Source organism: Bos taurus, chromosome 3 (genome assembly GCF_002263795.3).
Source record: "Bos taurus isolate L1 Dominette 01449 registration number 42190680 breed Hereford chromosome 3, ARS-UCD2.0, whole genome shotgun sequence".
NCBI classification, from domain to species: Eukaryota; Metazoa; Chordata; class Mammalia; order Artiodactyla; family Bovidae; genus Bos; species Bos taurus.
Genome location: NC_037330.1, coordinates 11,219,995 through 11,239,583, shown reverse-complemented (window position 1 = coordinate 11,239,583; position 19,589 = coordinate 11,219,995). Strand labels below are relative to the sequence as shown.

The 19,589-nt window shown below is 37.4% G+C and overlaps 2 protein-coding genes across 2 annotated transcripts; both read right to left on the bottom strand.

The window, feature by feature from the left end:
* Nucleotides 1-946: 946 nt before the first annotated feature.
* OR6Y1 (olfactory receptor family 6 subfamily Y member 1) lies at nucleotides 947-1,924 on the bottom strand. Its single transcript, NM_001390023.1, has one exon. The coding sequence runs from the start codon at nucleotides 1,922-1,924 to the stop codon at nucleotides 947-949; it is 978 nt and encodes a 325-aa protein (NP_001376952.1).
* Nucleotides 1,925-15,813: 13,889 nt separating this feature from the next.
* On the bottom strand, nucleotides 15,814-16,767 carry OR6P1 (olfactory receptor family 6 subfamily P member 1). The gene has a single exon (NM_001390105.1). It carries the CDS (start codon nucleotides 16,765-16,767, stop codon nucleotides 15,814-15,816), a length of 954 nt encoding a protein of 317 aa, NP_001377034.1.
* Nucleotides 16,768-19,589: the final 2,822 nt, after the last annotated feature.

Sequence of the window (19,589 nt, the reverse complement as noted above, 5' to 3'; positions counted from 1 at the left end):
ATAAAATTCATTGAACAACACACTTGAAAAAGGTGAAATTTATTAATGGTATCATACTTTACACAAGTGAATTTGAAAAAAACTAATTGTAATAGAAGAAATGAAAAGTAATTGGCCATAAAATCTATGCTTAAGGACATACAGAAAAGCTGTGCTTTTAATGTTTAACATAATGATATTTCTAAATTTTCACTTGGGCTTTCACAATGCCACTCATTGGTTTTGAACATTTTTAAAAAATATAAATGAGTCAATTAAGATGAAATGGTAACTTAGATGAACACATGCCAATGTTTTCTGTGGAAAAATAGGGCTGAGAGAAAATGAGGAGGGTATGAGACAAAGGGACATAGAGAAAGACAGAGAAAAGAGGCAAGAAATCTACAAATCTATAAAAGGAAAGAGGGACTAAAAAGAGTGGATTTATAAGGGAAGAAAACAAAGATAGGTGAAAATGACAATGTAGAATAGACACAATCAGAATGGGATGAAGGAGGAACTGGAAGGCTCATAAATTAAAAATGTATTCACAATTCCCATCTTCATCTCCTGATTTCAAACATGTATATATTCAATTATACTTTCAACAAATATCTATGAAGCACCTACTATGTGTTGGATACAGCTGAATGTACAGATGATACATTAATAAATTAAACAAAAATCTCTCCTTTTAATTAATATTTTAGTGGGAGAGAAAAAATCTATTTTCATAATTTTGGGAAAGTATTTAAAACTTCTCTACTGACCTAGAAGGAGAGGCTATTTCTTGGGGCTATCCCTCGAGCCATGTATGTGCATGTGCACACACACACACACACACACACACACACACAAAGGAGATCAGTGTTAAGGTACTAAAGGTTGATAAATAACCAAAGGCAGGAATGTGGGAAGAACTATGTGGGAATCATCTGCTGATTCATTCATGAAGGGATTCTACACATTAATTAATCACAGCCCCATCTTCCCTGGGTTCACTGCTTTTGCAAAGTATGGTCTTCCTGAGGGCTGCCTTAACTTCACGGTTTCTCAGGCAGTAAATGATAGGGTTGAGGAGTGGGACAATGACAGTGTAGAGCACAGACACCATTTTGTTGGAATTATAGGCATACATAAGCTTAGGGCGGGCATAAGTGAAAAGGGTGGTGGAATAGAAGAGAATTACAACTGCTAGGTGAGAAGCACAGGTGGAAAATGCCTTGTGGCGTCCCTGAGAAGAAGGGATCCTGAGAACGGTGGTGAGAATGGTGGTGTAAGATGCCACTACTACACAAAGGGGAACAGCAATGACCATGAGGGCCAAGAAGAAATCCACTAGTTCAGCTTGTGAGGAGTCCTCACAGGAAATATTGAGGAGTGGGGAAATATCACAAAAGTAGTGATTGATACGAGGTGTGCCACAGTAGTAAAGTCGGGCTATGAAAACTATCTTAATCATGGCAGTCATGAGTCCACAGAACCAGCATCCTGCAGCCAGTGTACCACAAAGCTGGTTGGTCATGATGAGTGGGTACCGTAGTGGGTTACAAATGGCTACATAGCGGTCAAAGGCCATTGCAGCAAGGAGGATGTACTCAGTGCAGACAAAGGTCACAAAGAAGTAAAGCTGAGTCATGCAACCATTGAAGGAAATTGTCTTGTCATGACTGAGGAAGTCTATCTGCATCTTGGGGCTGATTACTGTGACATACCACATCTCCAGGAAAGAGAGGTTGCTCAGAAAGAAGTACATGGGCTTGTGCAACTTTCCATCACTATAAATGACGAGGATGATTAAAAAGTTCTCTACAAGTGTCAGAAGGTAAATTGCCAGGAAAACAAAGAAGAGGAGTAGCTGGAAGGCTGACCGTGTTGGAAATCCCAGAAGAACAAAATGTGTTGTCACTGTATGGTTATCTACTTCCAGAACCTTGGTAATCATAACTGACTGTGAACATAGACAAAATCAGTTCCTTCCATGTCCCAAGCACCAACCTACAGTTTTTGACTGTAGAGCCCGCTGCCTGGAAACTCATCACAGTAGAAGCTCTCTGGCCTTTATATCTTTACTTTCTTCCAAATTATGATTAGAGAACCAAAACTTTTCAGCCAAAATGTACTTTCATGAGTTCATGCTTTATTATTCTTTTTTTTCAAATTAATCTGAGAATGCATCCAACGTCACACAGAAGTGGAGTCTGAACCTCCTAACTCTCAGCTTTATCCTTTCCCAATACATCACTTAGATGTATTGGGAGGATGTTAGACATAGGAGAGTGGCCTTTATACTAACCTTTAAGCAACACATTTTCATCTACTGAATATGGAAAGAAGGTGGAGGGCTCATTTACTCATTTTCCATATATAATTGTGTAAGTTGTTATCTGTAAAACAGATAGATGCCTCCTATTTCTTGACCTATTTAACTGTGCTGTAAAGCTTGAGTGAAATGATATTTGATCAAATACACAGGATTCATAGCCAATTCAATATGAATATGCACTGGCTTCTCAGAGAACAAAATTGAATTGATAGTTTAAAAGGTAATGTGGAGAAAAAAACACTCCTACACTACTGGTGGGAATATAAACTGATATAGCCATTATGGAGAACATTGAGGAGATTCCTTAAAAAAAACTAGAAATAAATCTACCATATGACCCGGCAACCCCACTACTCTGCATATACCCTGAGAAAACCACAATTATAAAAGACACATGTACCTCAGTGTTCCCTGCATCACTATTTACAGTATCCAGGACATGAAAACAACATAAATGTCCATCTACAGATGAATGAATAAAGAAGATGTGGTACATGCATACAATGGAATATTACTCAACCATAAAGAAGAATGAATTTGAGTCAATGGTAGTGAGGTAGATGAACCTAGAATCTGTTATACAGAGTGAAGTCAGAAAGAGAAAAACAAATGTCACATATTAATACATGTACATGGAATCTAGAAAAAATGGTACTGATAAACCTACTTTCAAGGAAGGAATGGAGATACAGATGTAGAGAATAGATTTGAGGACCCATTGGGGAAAGGAGAGGGTGGGATGAATGAAAAAAGTAGCATTGATTATTATTTGCAAAGAGTCGGACACGACTGAGCGACTGATCTGATCTGATCTGATGAGTTAAATAGATAGCTAGCAAGATGTTGCCATATAACACAGGGAACCCAGTCTGGCACTCTGTGATGATGTAGAGGAGTGGGATGGGGGAGGGGAGAGAGGTTCAGGAGAAAGGGGCTATATGTATAATTATGGTGATTCATATTGTACAGCAGAAGCCTGTACAACAGAACATTTACAACTGAACATTGTAAAGCAATTTTCCTTCAATTAAAAAACAAATTTTAAAAGAGGTAAAAGAGGTAATATTTCCCTTGATACAATTCATTGTATAGGGTGATATCTTAGAAGTATGAAAAAAGTAGATTTAAATCCCACTTTGTCCCCACTTTAGTTAGGAGAAGATATTACATAACTTTTAGAATATTATTTCTTTTATTTCTAAGGAGTTACGTTACATTTTGTGAACATCTAATGAGTTCTAGAGTTTAAATTAAGTTCCTATAGATGTTTGCTGTTATCATTTTAGGATTCACCACTAACCTCCCCAAAACCCTTCTAAAAAACCAACAAAGATCTTAATGGTAGCTGCTGCTAAGTCGTCTCAGTCGTGTCCGACTCTGTGAGCCCCCATAGAGGGCAGCCCACTAGGCTCCTCTGTCCCTGGGATTCTCCAGGCAAGAATACTGGAGTGGGTTGCCATTTCCTTCTCCAATGCATAAAAGTGAAAAGTGAAAGTGAAGTCGCTCAGTCATGCCCGACTCTTAGCGACCCCATGGACTGGAGCTTACAAGGCTCCTCCATCAATGGGATTTTCCAAGCAAGAGTACAGGAGTGGGGTGCCATTGCCTTCTCCGCTTAATGGTAGAGACCACTGTTAATAATAAAGATGGAGGAGACTGTAAGACCTTTTCAAAGGCATTAAAGAACTCATAACTTGTTTGAAAGCAATATCCAAAAAATGAAGTAATGAGCTGCCTTTTACCGTTAGTGACCCTTCTGCATTCCTGACCAGTCATTCAGCAAAACCTATGGCCTTCTTGACTGAGTTGAGAGCCATTCTAAAAACTGCTAGAGACTGGATGCCTTACCTTTTCCAATCTTTCTCTGTGTCTTACTGCTTGATTCTTCTTTTCTGTTCTTATCCAGAGCCAGTCACTCTTATTCTCTGTGTATCTCAACAATCTTGCTTTTGTTTACATAAAGATGGGGGACAGTAGAGAAGGTTATTTATTTATTTTCCTGAGGAAACAATCATGGAGTAAAAGAGATAGAAAGCTACTGCCCACCCCATTCATTTCCCTCGTCCTACTTAGATCTCAGCTTTAGGATCCCGAAGAAAGGCAGATGAGTCAACTCAATTATCCATGTTTGGAGAGGAAAATGGGCTTCCCAGGTAGTGCTGCTGGTAAAGAAGCTACCTGCCAATGAAGGAGATGTAAGAGACACAGGTTTGATTCCTGGGTCTGGAAGATCCCTGGAAAAGGGCATGGCAATCCACCCCCGTATTCTTGTCTGGAGAATCCCATGAACTGTAGAAGCCTGGTGGGCTACAGTCCATAGGGCCTCAAAGAGTCGGACACTACTGAAGTGACTTGGCACACATGCAAAAGAGGAAAATAGACGCTGTTAACCAAAAAGGTGAGCAATTTATAATAGTGCAAATTTAACAATTTTGTCTTCTGTTGGAATATGGACACACACACATGCACACACACGCACACACTTAACACAAAACTTGGCCTTGCTCACTAGTCTAGGATTCACTAGGTAGTTGGACAGTGGAAATTATAAATAAGGCAAGATCTATGAATTCTCCCTCGTTGTAAGTTATTTTTTCTTCAGAGCATTAAACTGTACCTTTGAGACGCTAATACACTGCCAGATGTGCCAAGAGCACAGCTTTAAGTTGTACCTCTGAAAACAGTTTTAAAGAAAACTTGTCTGAGAAATAAAACTTTAGAGTGTGGAGAATCAAATTGTCAGGATAAGAGCCAAGAGCTAGGTGAAGATTCCAGCATCTTGGAACTCAAACACATTTGGTAACAGTAGATCTGTTCCTTGGAGCCCACCCTCCACTATCCATGTGGACTTAGCTCATAGAATTATAATAGTTTAAAACCAATTGAATTTTAGTTCAACTTCTTGTTTTGTTCATGTAGTAGAAGTGAATCTCAGAGTGCTTAAATGATTTTGTGAATGTCAAGCAACTATAAAATGGCAAAGTAGCAATTTATTGATAAAATTTCAGCCTTGGCAAAATGGTTATCTAACAAACTCTGTTCAGTTTAATTTCTTCTATGGACCAATAATCTAAGCATAAGTGAGGCACTTCATCTTACATCTTAGCTTGCTTTGAACAGAATTCTAAAAGTTAATGTAAATCTTACAATCATAATGTTTTTTCAAAAAACTGTGTTTCACAAGAACAGAGTTCGAAGCACAGGATCATATTGCTGCAGGGAACCTCATAGATCAAATGATTTTGTTGTTGTTTAGTCACTAAATCGTGTCTGACTCTTTTGTGACCCCATGGACTGTAGCGCACCAAGCTCCTCTGTCCATGGGACTTCCTAGGCAAGAATACTGAAGTGGGTTGCCGTTTCCTTCTCCAGGGGATCTTCCTGACCCAGGGATTAAGCCAGCGTCTTTTGCATTGGCAGGTGGATTCTTTACCACTGAGTCACCAGGGAAGCCCTAAATGATTTTAGTCCTTGCTAATTTTGTAAGTATTAACCTAACTTTTGCCTGATCCTCTCTAGGAGCAGAAAATAGTGTCTAAAATACAGCCATACTTTAAAAAAAGAAACCACCGATTGGGAGATATAGGGCCTTCTCCAAGGGAACATAGTGGTGCCACATCCATGGATTCTGCTTCTGCTTTCTGAAGCTTCAAAGAATAAGTCTCATTTCTTTCTGCAAGGATAGCTTTCATGCTCTGAAAACAGCTATCAGCTCTGTTAACCTCAATCCCCACCCCAAACCCACTAATGTCTCATGTTCCCTTGTTTTTCTTTTTCTAGACTAAACCATTCAAAAAAAATTTTTTTTGTTTCATCTGGTTGCTATTCCCTCTGAAGTTTGTGATCATCCTTCCTGAATAACTCCAGTTAAACTGGGACATTTAATGAGAAGAAATGTCAGAAAACTATGAACAATAGCACAATATTTAAGGCTTAACTTCATTCTGAAAACAGTCATTAGGAACAGCTTTATCTCATTAAGCCTGCCAGCAAAGAAGATCAGGAGGCTCTGATTTCTAAAGGAGGATGTAAATAAGTCTTCCTAAAAGGTAATAGGTTATCAGTGCAGTGGTCATGCTGGGATGGGAAGGAAATTGCTGTTGTCTGGGGAGAAATAGATGCCTAAGACTAGAAGTGAGGGGCAAGGGAGAAAGCTTGTACAGTCAAAGCACTCCCAGAAGTAGAGGCATTTGAAGTTGTCATGCCAGCTCTGTGGAGATGGATCTGACCAAACAGGATGCCCCAAATCTCCAGAGTGGGACACAGGTAGAGAGATGTGGCAGGATAATCATTTGTGTTCAACCTAACAATTATTGCAGGGAGATGAGAAAAAGATATAGGTTGGGCAGAGGCCAACATACTAGTCTTGGACCCTCAGTGACAAGACATTTTCTAAAAGAGAGAAACACAATTTTACTCCTTCAAATCAGTTTTAAAAGGATGTAATTCTAGTCCATCTCCCTTTTCCCAGAATCTCTTAGGAACAAATATGCTTCAGGTCTATGTGCATCGCAATTCCCAAGTTTGTAGCAGGGCAAGATAATTATCTATGATTCAGTGACCCTTCTGCACCTCTCAATATCTGAGTTGATTTGAAAACTTCAATGGAAAAAATCTGGGTGTCATATCCCTGACCCCATACACCCTTTATAACTTTTCAAAACCATGGCTTCTATTTTGAACTAATTTTTATTCCCATCTAGTGAGATTTAGAATAATGATTGAATTTCTGTATGTCTCATTTGAACATGATAATCTTTGTAGTTTATCTCAAGATCCCAATTTGAGAATAACTGTGACCATATGATGAATTTTGTGAACAGTCAACACGATGGAAATGGAAATTTACCTTCTTCCTGTTATGGTACTACGAAGAGAAGTGAAATCTTCTTTATCTTCTAAGGATTTAAGTTATCAAAACTGCAAACACTGTCACACTCACCAGCTCCTCTCGTATTTAACATAAAAACACACATACATATTTACATACCTCTATTCCAACTACTGCTCCTCATATACATATATTTATCTGTGTACTCTTATACATGACAGTTTTCTCTCTTTCTGTCTCAAATCAGAATATACCTGGACCCTGCACATTGCAAGGCATAGTTTGGGGCTAATGCATTAAACTGAAATGTCTTCAGGAGGGCAATTTTTAGAGAATCAGGCATTTTGCATCTACAGTGTGTTCTTCAGTAGTAGACGTGATAATCTATATTACACAATATCCCTGAATTGCTAACATTTTTCATACATCATAATACACATAGGTGCTAAAGAAATCTTTGTTGATTTGAAATTTATATAGGAACATAGTTTATGCCCCAATTATACACTGTTGCTATACTACTAATTATAGACTCAAAGATGGCAAACTGTTTTTAAAAAATCAATCAGCTGAACGCTCCAAAGAATCAATGATTTAAATAAAAATGATTTTCATATACCCTCTGCTTCCCTTCATAATAACGAATAATTAAAAGCTGGCCAAATTTTCCTTTTGGAATTATCTGAGTTTTTTTCAACTCACTATTTTATCAGTGATGAAACTTATGACTTTTCCAAGCCTCATTCAGGAATGGTCAGCTTGCATGGAGAAGAGAGAAATCATGTAGACCAGGAGGAGGAAGGTACCATCCCTGAGCCTAGAGAGTTGCTGGCAAATCTGGTGTGTCTCTGCTCAGCATGAAGAAGGGACAGAATAGATCTATTTGTGCTTTTACCTGTTTCTAAGCTACTGAAAAAAAGAACTCCCTTCCACACACAGAGGGCTTCCCAACAGGCACAGACCTCAGGAAAGTATTTGGCTTTTCTAGGGCTCAAGGGGATACTTGGGGAATGTTAAGGGAAGAGCTGGCAAGTTAAGTGGAGTCTGGAGGAACAAGAGAGACCTTTGAGTGGCTTAAAGCACACTGCCTTTCTTTTTAACAGACTCTGGGGAAGAGAAATGTGGGGAAAGTGTGTGTGTGTGTGTGTGTGTGTATCTGTGTGTGTGTGTGTGTCCTCCTCTATTTCTGGGGAATGGTCTCACAAATAATAAGATTCTTCTGGGGATGATAGTGCGTATAACCCAAATCATTCAACATAACATAAGATTGATATTCATCCATTCTTATGTGGAGACCCAAGTATATGAACAAACACACACATAAAAATTCCAAATACACGAAGATACTGTGTACACAAATATCAACTCCATACAATGACATGATTCTCATGCATTAGTAACTTAGTAGATATAACAGAAAGTATTATATTTGTATAAAGTCTGTATTTTCTAAATGGAATAAGGATACCTGTATGTTTACTCTTACTATCTGTAAATAGTACACATTCAGAAGCTATAATGTAAGGGTATTCAGAGAACATAGAAAGTAATAAGATTATATAGAAAGTACACTGGGATAGAAATTAGAAAATTACCTCTTTAGATGTACAGAATTGAATATGCTGTACATGGGTTACAATACCTGCACCCCAGAGATGATTGGTTAGTCAGAGAACTACAGACCCAAGAGTAGGGCAGAAAGTTAACAGTATCTGTGGGGATTTGATATACCTTACTATGAAGAATGTTGACTAGTGAAGAAGCCTATGATTTTCTGGAGTTAGGATAGATGAGGAGCAGTCAAGATAAAACAACCTTCCCAAATACATAATTAGGATATTTATTAAAGTGACAAAATTCCTTTAAGAAAGAGAAAAATCTTCAGATTACAATGATCCTTGTTCTTATTTGGTATTTATTTATTTAGTAAATATTTATTGAGGATCTTTAAGTTTTAAGAACTATTCTGGTTATGTGGATCAGCAGTCTTTCAAATAGTTTACTGCAATAGTTTTACTCAGCACTTGGCATTTAATGATCTTAGAATTATTGTGATCATTATATGAATTAATATATGTAAGGAGTTTCAAACAGCACCTGCCATGTAATAAGTAACATAAATTCATGATCTTGCTTGTGAGTATTTGTATCATTCTTAGCAAATTGATAGTATTCAAAATGTTAAGTAATACAAGTTCCAATATCCTTTGTAATATGCTTTCATGGGAACATAAGAAATTTGGGTATTTTTGGAATTTCTTAAATATTTGAATGAAATAATGAAGCTGTTTATAATTAAGTGACTCATGAATTAACTGGCTTCTTCAGGGGTTGTCTCATCTTTCTAATCTTCATTTTAAGCTAGTGGTAGAACTCACTGTATATTACTTCTTAAAAAAAACTTCTATTCATTTAATTGACAAAATTTAGTGAAAGGTAGACTGAGTTTTTAAAAAATAAATTAAAAATCTATTTTAAAAATCCCTGGATTTTAAAGAGTTCTCAAAGGTAGAGACATTGTCCAGTTCCTAATACATGTTTGATGCTTAGTAAGCACCTAAAACTCTGTTGAGTTTGGGAAGAGTGATATGTCCATTTTATTTATATGCCATAATAAATGTACAACATCAATACAGAGGAAAAAGAGAAAACAGCAAAGGACCTGGTTGACTATATACTATTATGGCAAGATTTATTGATAAAAGTACAATTACATTTTTTAATTATCTGAGAATTTAAAAAAACAAAAAGAAAAAACTTTGTAGCTACTATTGTGAATTTAGAACTGATTAAAAAAGAAAAATATGTATTTTTTCATTATAATTATTTATAGTCATTCCTTGGGGCTTGTGCTTCCCAAGTGGCACAGTGGTAAAGAATCTTCCTGCCAAAGCAGGAGAGGCAAGAGATTTAGGTTCGACCCCTGTGTCAGGAAGATCCCCTGGAAGAGGAAATGGCAACTCACTCCAGCATTCTTGCCTGGGAAATTCCATGTCCGGCAGCTATAGTCCATGGGGTCCCAAAGAGTTGGACACAACTGAGCAGCTAACACTATTCCTTGGTGCAAAAAAAAAAAAAAAATTGTAGTTAGAGCTTTGAATACTCAAAGTAAAAATAGAATTTTCAGTTTGCTCTTTATTGTCTCCTGTTCTAGAAAAGAAAAAAAAAATAGTGATACTGAAAAAAATTGATAGAAATTATACCTTGAATTGAATGAGAAAAAGGACAGAGCTTATATACTATAATGTGTCTGACTCTGGAGAAATATTCAAGATAAACAGGTATTCAGCTTTAGTAAGAAAAAATAGAGTAATTTTTAAATGAATAAGTTAAAGTTTACTGGGGGAGTATTTTTCCTCATATTTTATAATAGTTTCTGAAAATTATACATTTTCTATTTCCTCTTTTAAGTTATAATTTTTTGAGGCAGATAATCAGATTTTGTGCTTCTATGGAGACCCACTCCAGTACTCTTGCCTGGAAAATTCCATGGACTGAGGAGCCTGGTAGGCTACAGTCCATGGGGTCACAAAGAGTCGAACACGACTGAGTGACTTCACTTTCCTTCTTTTCTATGCAGCCTTTTATGAATAATAATCACACAATTTATGCTTTCTTTTTAAATATAGGAACAGTTTTAGTCAAATGTGATGAACAGATCTGCCATTTTAAAGGAGATTGATGATTTTATTTTTAAAAAAATCATAATTAACTTGACTGCTACTTCTTTGTTCCCTTTCTATTATCCCTCTCTGGTAAAAACTTGGCTATACTGAGTACACATTTATAACCTAAACAAAACAAAATAAAGTGTGCTGTGCTCATTTGCTTCAATCATGTCTGACTCTTTGCGATCCCATGGACTGTAGCCCACCAGTCTCCTCTGTCCATGGGATTTTCCTGGGCAACAATACTGGAGTGGGTTGCCATTTCCTACTCTAGGGGATCTTCCCAACTCAGGGATGGAATGCATGTCTCCTGTGTCTCCTGCATTGCAGGCAGATTCTTAAGTGTAGCAAAATAAAATAAAACTGACTTCTAGGAATGACAAAATAAGAAATTGCGTGAGAAGTGTAATGGTCTTTCTCTAGAAACTTAGAAAAATATATTTCATTTGAAAAAAAAATTAAAAACCTAAAACTAAAAATTATTTGAAAAACTTCTAGAAGAATGCAATACAAAGTTACATAAATATATCAAGTATTAACGTATTAGGCTGAAAGTTTTAAAAAAGAACAAATCTCAATAACTTCCACAAATGGCAGTTAATTTTTATGATTTAATTTTTTTTTATCTTTAAAAAAAGTATTTATTTTTAATTGAAGGATAATTGCTTTATAGTATTATGTTAAAAATGGATATAGGTATTTGACTGAGAAGCTAGCACACACACATAGTAATTTAGAGAAAAGTCTTCCCTCATGGTTCATATGGTAAAGAATCTGCCTGCAATGCAGGAACCTGGATTTGATCTGTGGCTTGGGAAGTTTCCCTTGAGAAGAGAATGGCAACCCACTCCAGTATTCTTGCCTGGAGAATTCCATGGACATAGTAGCCTGGAGGGCTACAGTCCATGGAATTGCAAAGAGTTGGACATGACTAAGCGACTAACACACACATATAAGTATTTGCTGATGTAGGTTCAAATTCTCAATTGTACTAACAAAGACTCATGATTTTCATGTATTTCTGTATCTTCAGACTCCATATATTGAGCTTTCTTCTTTATGTTTATTACCTTAGAAAGAGCTGGTGGACCTCCAGGCATTATATTCAAGTTCAACATAAAGAAAGAGGAAGCCCCAGTGCCAGCTACATTTCTTTTAAAATGAAAGCCTCCAAGGCAGAATTCCACCTACATTTTATTTGATATTGGGGTATATGATCACTCCTAACTGCCAGAAGAGATAATAAATCTAATACCTGGCAAAGAGACATGGATTCATTGTTTGAGTTCAGCATGTTTTCAGCTGAAAAAAAATCAAGTTGAAAAATAAACTATCTACACTAATTATTGCACTGTAGGAATCTCACTCTGTAGGAAAAAAAAAAACAGGAGGGTCATCTTCCTATCAAGAAAGAATGTGACATGACAAGAGTCATACAAAGAGGATATTATCAGTTGACATTCTCTAGCTCTTCCCTTTTAATATGCAGACAAATATGTATGAGTATCTAGACAAAATCGAAGACCAAAATAATTGAGGAGGAAAATGTTCTATGTGTAATATCCTAACAAAGAGTTGTCGTGTGTTCTGATCATTTGAAAAGGAGCATGAACTTCAACCTAATGACAGGTGTGACTCAACCTAATGACAGCTTGGCATAATTTTAAATTAGATAATTGGAAATGCTAAACTTATTACCATCTACACACAATTACCCAAGGATGTTTGCAGCTTTGCTTTCCACTTATGTCCTAGAGAACAAAGTCAATCTGCCAATCTCCATTTGAATGAGTGAATGTGAGGCATGGTTAGTATTTAGAACAGGCACATCTGTTAGAAAGCATATAATCAAATTGTTAATGAAAATAAACATGAGGGCTTAGCATTTATTTTTCCAATTTTTATTTTTGAGAAATAATTGTCATATATCAGGGGCTTAACATTAACTGAGTGCTCACTGTGAGCTATTCATAAACCAGACCTTCTTAGGCTTTACCAATCAAACTTACACACTACAAAAGGTCACACTTGGCAACAATTTTATTGGAGAACTATAGGATAAAAACACAGCATGGCAGCATGACAGACTGAGGGATTTCTCTTATGTGGAAGGAGTGCTGAAAGCAGACAAGGGGCTAATCTGGATGCAAAGTCATACCACAGGTGTGAGGACATGCAATTCACACAAAGGGGTGTTTAAGCCAGCTTGACTTCGACTCCTCAAGGTGCACAAGAGCAATTATCTCTTATAACAGTTTCCTGGGCAGCCAGAGTTTCCTGCAAAAGGCATGCCAAGTTATAAAAATTGTTGCTATTCAGCCACTCAGTCGTGTCCAACTCTTTGCAACCCCATGGACTGCAGCACACCAGGCTTCCCTGTATTTCACCATCTCCCAGAACTTGTTCAAACTCATGTTCATTGAGTCAGTGATGCCATCCAATCATGTCATCTTTTGTCATCCCTTTCTCCTCCTGTCTTCAGTCTTTCTCAGCATTATGAACCTATGACCACTGGATATTTATAATACTTTCATATTCTCCCAGTCTAGAAGACTTTTACTAATCAAGATATTGTATCATGTTTCTTAGCAATATTTAGTAAGCTTCCAACAGACTGGAACTATAAAGTAAACCCAAAGTGAATCATTTCACAATATATATAGCCAATATAGTGCTAGCTGCTCAGTCATGTCCAACTCTTTGTGACCCCATGGCTCGTCCATGGAGTTTTCCAGCCAAAAATACTGGAGTGAGTATCCATTCCCTTCTCCAGTGGATCTTCCTGATATAGGGATAGAACCCTCATCTCCTGCATTGCAGGCAGATTCTTTACTATCTGAGCCACCAGGGAAACCCTTCACAATATGTATATGTATATCAAATCATCACACTGCACTCTTTAAATATCTTATAATTTTACTTTTTTTTTCAATTCTATTATCAATAAATATGGATAAGAAAGAAAATAATCCAAGGTAAAATTTATCTACAAAGAGAAAAGATTTTATAATCCTACTGTCACATACAATTAATTTAATATTCACAACATGCATCTGAGGTAGATGGGTAACTTGCAGTATGAGGGACGTGTTAAGGGTAAAACCAGAATTATACCAAATTTCTTGTCTCTAGGGGTGGAATCCTTAACCATAAAATTATGCTTTCCAGAACTGTATGAAACAAAAAGATAATGTACTGAATGTGAGGTAAATTAAGCCAATTTCAAGGATGTTTTTTAATTCTTATGTATTTTTAAAAATTTTTGATTTGGTCCAGCTTATCTATTGTTTAATTGCTTATTCTTTTGGTGTCATATGTAAAAATCCATTGTCTATGCCCAAAGTCAAAGATTTGCTTCTATTTTTTTTTAACTATGCCATATTTCCCAACAAGGGAACCCCCCCACAACCCCTGCACTGGCAGCCCAGGGTCTTAAATACTGGACTACAGGGGAAGTCCCTCAAGGATGTTTCTTTAAAAGGCTATTCAGAAACTTAATGACAGTAAAGCAGCTTATACTTTTAAATGTCAGATTTATTATTTTGGAGTTATGTTATTTTAGATATTAGAAAACCTAAACTAATTATTGATCAAACAGTTTTTTTTTTTTTAATGGACAATTATCTTATTTCCCAAAGCCCAGTTCAGAATAAGCAAATGTCCACTGAGAGACAATTTCTGTTTATGAGTATCTATTCAATAGCATTTTTTGTTCTTTTACATATCCCACTCACAGAAACATTGACTTCAGTTCTAATGTGCAGAAATTAGCTTGGAACTGGAATTACTTTCTAAGTAATGCAAGCTAGTTTCCAAAAGTAAAGAGAACTTAGAAGATTGTCTATCATTCTGATTTTGAACTTGAAGCATACCACTCATTGCAGAGATGTCTCTTGTTCCCCACTCTTGCCTCTTTATTAAGACATTTTCTGTTCCTGTAGTCATTTGCCCCCAGTGGCAAAATGTAAAATATTTGGCAGCTGGTATAACTCAGGCAGCAGCTAGTTGAAACAGAAGTTGGCCATAGTGCTGGAGAAGATTCAAAGGGGAAGGTACATGAAAGTTCTCTAATGCGTTTGATCTCCTAACCAACACTCATTAGGTCAATAAGCTGTGTATTACTCTTCAGTTAACATGAAGGAGATGCAGATAACTATTTAGCCATATTAATTGTTGCACACATGGCTGAATACCAGTGCTGCATTTTCTTCCTCCTTTGACTTGCAGTGGGTATAAGACTTATAGAGACAAGGAGTATGCATTAGGTGACATTAGTTTCAGTTTGGGGGGGTTAATTATACTTCTGTGATTCTCACAGAATTAAGATGTGAGAATTTGAATCCTTGAAACTGCTACAACAATTTCTACATCATTTTGTCTTGACATATGCATCAGCAAGTCCCTTTTATTACCTATTTTCTTACTTGAAAAATAATAGCCTTGGTCTAGAGTAAAGAATCTCAAACTGGCTGTGAAATAAGACTTCTTAAGAAGTTGAAAATTACGCATGTCAGGGTTGCAAACAAGGCATGTGTGCTAAGTCACTTCAGTTGTGTTCAGCTCTTTGCGACCCCATGGACTGTACCACACCAGGCTCATGTGGCCATTGGATTTTCAAGGCAAGAACACTGGAGTGGTTTGTCATGCTCTCCTCCAGGGGATCTTACCTACCCAGGGATCAAACCCACGTCTCTTATGTCTCCTGTATTGGCAGGTGGGTTCTTTATCCAATAGGCAAACAATGCATACTCTATCAGATTTTCCACAATTTTTCTGGGAATATGCATTTTAACAACCCCCCAGAGATTCTATAACCATTTCAATCTTAGTTTGGAAACTCTTGTATATGATCAATGATTCACAATTTTTTGTTTGTATCAAGAAGTTTCCTGACACTATTTAAAGAAGCAGGGTGCTAACTGATATTTTGGTCCTGTTAAGTCTATTTTATGATTTTTTGATATGTCACTATTAGGATACTGTTCTTTTTTGCCAGGTTTTATTGTACATCAATCTGGGATATCCCTGGAACAGGGGCATCTACCCAGCACTGTCTTTCTGAGGGCATCCTTAACTTCCTTGTTCCTCAGGCAGTAAATGGCTGGATTGAGAAATGGTACAATGACAGTATAGAGCACAGAGATGACCTTGTTGTGGTTGAAGGTGTATATGGCCCGGGGCCGTGCATAGGTAAAGAGAGTAGAGGAGTAGTAGATAACAACCACTGCCATGTGAGAAGCACACGTGGAAAAGGCTTTGTGACGTCCCTGGGCAGTAGGAATCCTCAGGATAGTGGCAATTATGGCGGCATATGATGAAACCACAGCCATTAGAGGGAGCAGAATCATCACCAGGGCCAAGAGGAAGTCTACTAGTTCTGCTTGTTCCTTGTTAGAGCAGGTGAGGTTAAGTAGTGGAGAGATATCACAGAAAAAGTGGTTGATGATATTGGACCCACAGTATGACAATCTGGAAATGAACAGAAGCTTCATCATGGAGCTGAAGAAGCCACTACCCCAAGAGGAAGCAGCAAGGCGAGTGGCCATACTGAAGGGCATTAGACTAGGATAACGGAGAGGTTCACAGATGGCTAGGTAGCGGTCATAGGCCATGACTGCCAACAGGACACATTCGGTGCAAGCTAAGGCAATGAAGAAATAGAGTTGGGTCATACAACCTACATAGGAGACTCTATGCTCCTGGGTAAGAAAGGCCCCCAAGAGTCGGGGAACAGTGACATTGATATACCATAGCTCCAGGAAGGAGAGATGTCCAAGGAAAAAGAACATTGGACGATGAAGGCTTGGAGTGAGCCAGATAGTGGAAACAATGAGTGCATTCTCCAACAATGTCAACAAAAAAATTACAAGGAAGAGTGCAAAGAGGAGCAGCTGAAGGGGTGGGGAGGTAGGGAAGTCCACCAAAACAAACTCTACTGTGTGGTCTCCACTCAAATTTCTCATGATCTCTGTCCACTTGATTGCCTGAAAAAGTAACAGGAAGAGCAAGATGTTGAAAGACAAATAGATCAAACTGCTGACACCCCCAGATTACAACCTTCTGAAGATACTCAACAGTATATTATCAATTATTTTGTTCCATTTTGTACATCATTTTGTTCCATCCCTTTCCTGTATCACCTCCCACCTCCAGGGAAAAACTCTTAGACTTAAGGATTGTTACTCAATAGCTTAGCAATTATAACAGCACTGGGTATTTGAAATATGTTTGCTGAGTGGTTTCAAAACAAGTCTTAGTATTTCAGTATTTATTTTCTTATTTATGATATGTTCTTTTTTTACTTTCCACAAACTTCTAACCCTCATAGAATCTTTACTCAATACTTGTTTATGGAATGGATAAAAGAAAGAATGATAGAAAGGTGGAGCTTGAGGGCTTATCTCTCAAGGGAAATTGAACTAAGAAGTAGCTCAGGGACATTACTTGAGCTATAGTTCAAGGCAGTATTGGAGAAGGGTGGTTGGTTTGGGAACTGTTTTTTCACAGTTGGAGAAATAATTCAGTATAGAAGAGAAAATGGAATTCTGTACCAGAAAAAGGAGTAATTTTTTTCATTCATTTTGCAAGTTTTTTTAGGTACATTTTCTGTGCTAGAATTATATTTCTCATTCCCAGGTGATGGGTTGAAAATAGATCACAAAAAGCGATCCATGTTCTAATTTCTGGAACCTATAGATGTGACATCTATGAGAAAGTCTTTGCAGATGTGCTTAAATTAAAGATATTGACACAGGAGATTATGCTGGATCATCCCGATAAAACTTAAATGCAATTTCAAGTGTCCTTATAACAGAGAGGCAGAGGGAAATTTGAAATAGATGCACAAAGAAGAAGGCAATATGAAGATGGAAAATAGAGAGATTTGAAGATTCCAACCTTCAACCTTGACAACTGCAGTGATGTGGCCATGAAACAAAGAATGCCAGCAGTGCCAGAGACAAAGGAGGTAAAGAATAGACTTTTGCTAGTGTCTTGTGGAAAGTATATCCCTGACAATGCCTTGAACTTGGCCACGTGGCATTGATTTCAGAATTCTCGCCTCCAGAACTGTAAGAGCATAAATTTCTATTGTTTTAAGCCAGCTAATTTGTGGTAAATTTGTACAGCAGTCACAGAAAACAGATACAGCTCTTAAGGCGTGAAAGTGAAAAAGGCATTCCTATGCCTCCTAATCATCCACCTGTGTTTTTGCAATCTCCTATCAATATTGCCAGTGACCTGGCATTCGAGATTGGATCACATTAGATGTCATCAAGCATTTTCATTTTTGGTATAACTTAAGCACTTGTAAAGGCAAAGGAGAAAAGGAATGATATATCACATCTGAATACAGAATTTCAAAGAGTAGCAAAGAGATATAACAAAGCCTTCCTAAGTGATCAATGTGAAGAAATAGAAGAAAATGATACAATGGGAGAGAATAGAGATCCCTTCAAGAAAATTAGAGATACCAAGGGAACATTTCATGCAAAGATGGGTACAATAAAGAACAGAAAATGTATGGACAGAGGCAGAAGATATTAAGAAGAGGTGGCAGGAATACACAAAAGAACTATACATAAAAGATCATCATGATCCAGATAACCATGATGGTGTAATCACTCACCTAGAGGCAGACATCCTGTGAATGTCTGGAGTGTGAAGTCAAGTGGGTCTTAAGAAGCTTCACTACAAACAAAGCTAGTGGAGGTGATGGAATTTCAGCTGAGCTATTTCAAATCCTAAAAGATGATCCTGTGAAAGTGCTGCACTCAATATTCCAGAAAATTTGCAAAAAAAACAGCAATGGCCACAGGACTGGAAAAGGTCAGTTTTCATACCAATCCAAAAGAAAGGCAATGCCAAAAAATGTTCAAATTACCACACAATTGCACTCATCCCACATGCTAGAAAAGTATTGTTCAACATTCTCCAAGTGAGCCTTCAACAGTACGTGCACCGAGAACTTCCAGGTGTTCAAACTGGATTTAGAAAAGGCAGAGGAACCAGAGATTAAATTGCTAACATCCATTAGATTATAGAAAAACAAGAGAGTTCCAGAAAAACGTATACTTCTGCCTTATTGATTATCCCAAAGCCTTTGACTGTGTGGATCACAACAAACTGGAAAATTCATGAAGAGATCAGAATACCAGACCACCTTACCTGCCTCCTGATAAATCTGTACACAGGTCAAGGAACAACAGTTAGAATTGTACATGGAATAACAGACTGGTTCCAAATTGGAAAAGGAGTACCACAAGGTTGAATATTGTCACCTTGTTTATTTTACTTGTATGAAAAGTAAATCATATGAAATGCCAGGCTGGGTGAAGCACAAGCTGGAATCAAGATTGCCAAGAGAGATATCAATAACTTCAGATGTGCAGATGATGCCACCCTTATGGCAGAAAGTGAAGAAGAACTATAGAGCCTCTTGATAAAAGTGAAAGAGAAGAGTGAAAAAGTTGGCTTAAAATTCAACAACCAGAAAACTAATATCATGGCATCCAGTCCCATCACTTCATGGCAAATAGATTGGGAAATAGTGGAAACAGTGACAGACTTTATTTTTCTGGGCTCCAAAATCACTACAGATGGTGACTGCAGCCATGAAATTAAAAGAATCTTACTCCATGAAAGGAAAGTTATGACCAACTTAGCATATTAAAAAGCAGAGACATTACTTTGCCAACAAAAGCCCATCTAGTCAAGGCTATGGTTTTTCCAGTAGTCTTGTATGAATGTGAGAGTTGGACTGTAAAGAAAGCTTAGTGCAGAAGAA

Excerpts from the sequence above, each read along its gene's own strand:
- OR6Y1 (NM_001390023.1), bottom strand. The coding sequence starts at position 1,924 with ATGATTACCAAGGTTCTGGAAGTAGATAACCATACAGTGACAACACAT.
- OR6P1 (NM_001390105.1), bottom strand. The coding sequence starts at position 16,767 with ATGAGAAATTTGAGTGGAGACCACACAGTAGAGTTTGTTTTGGTGGAC.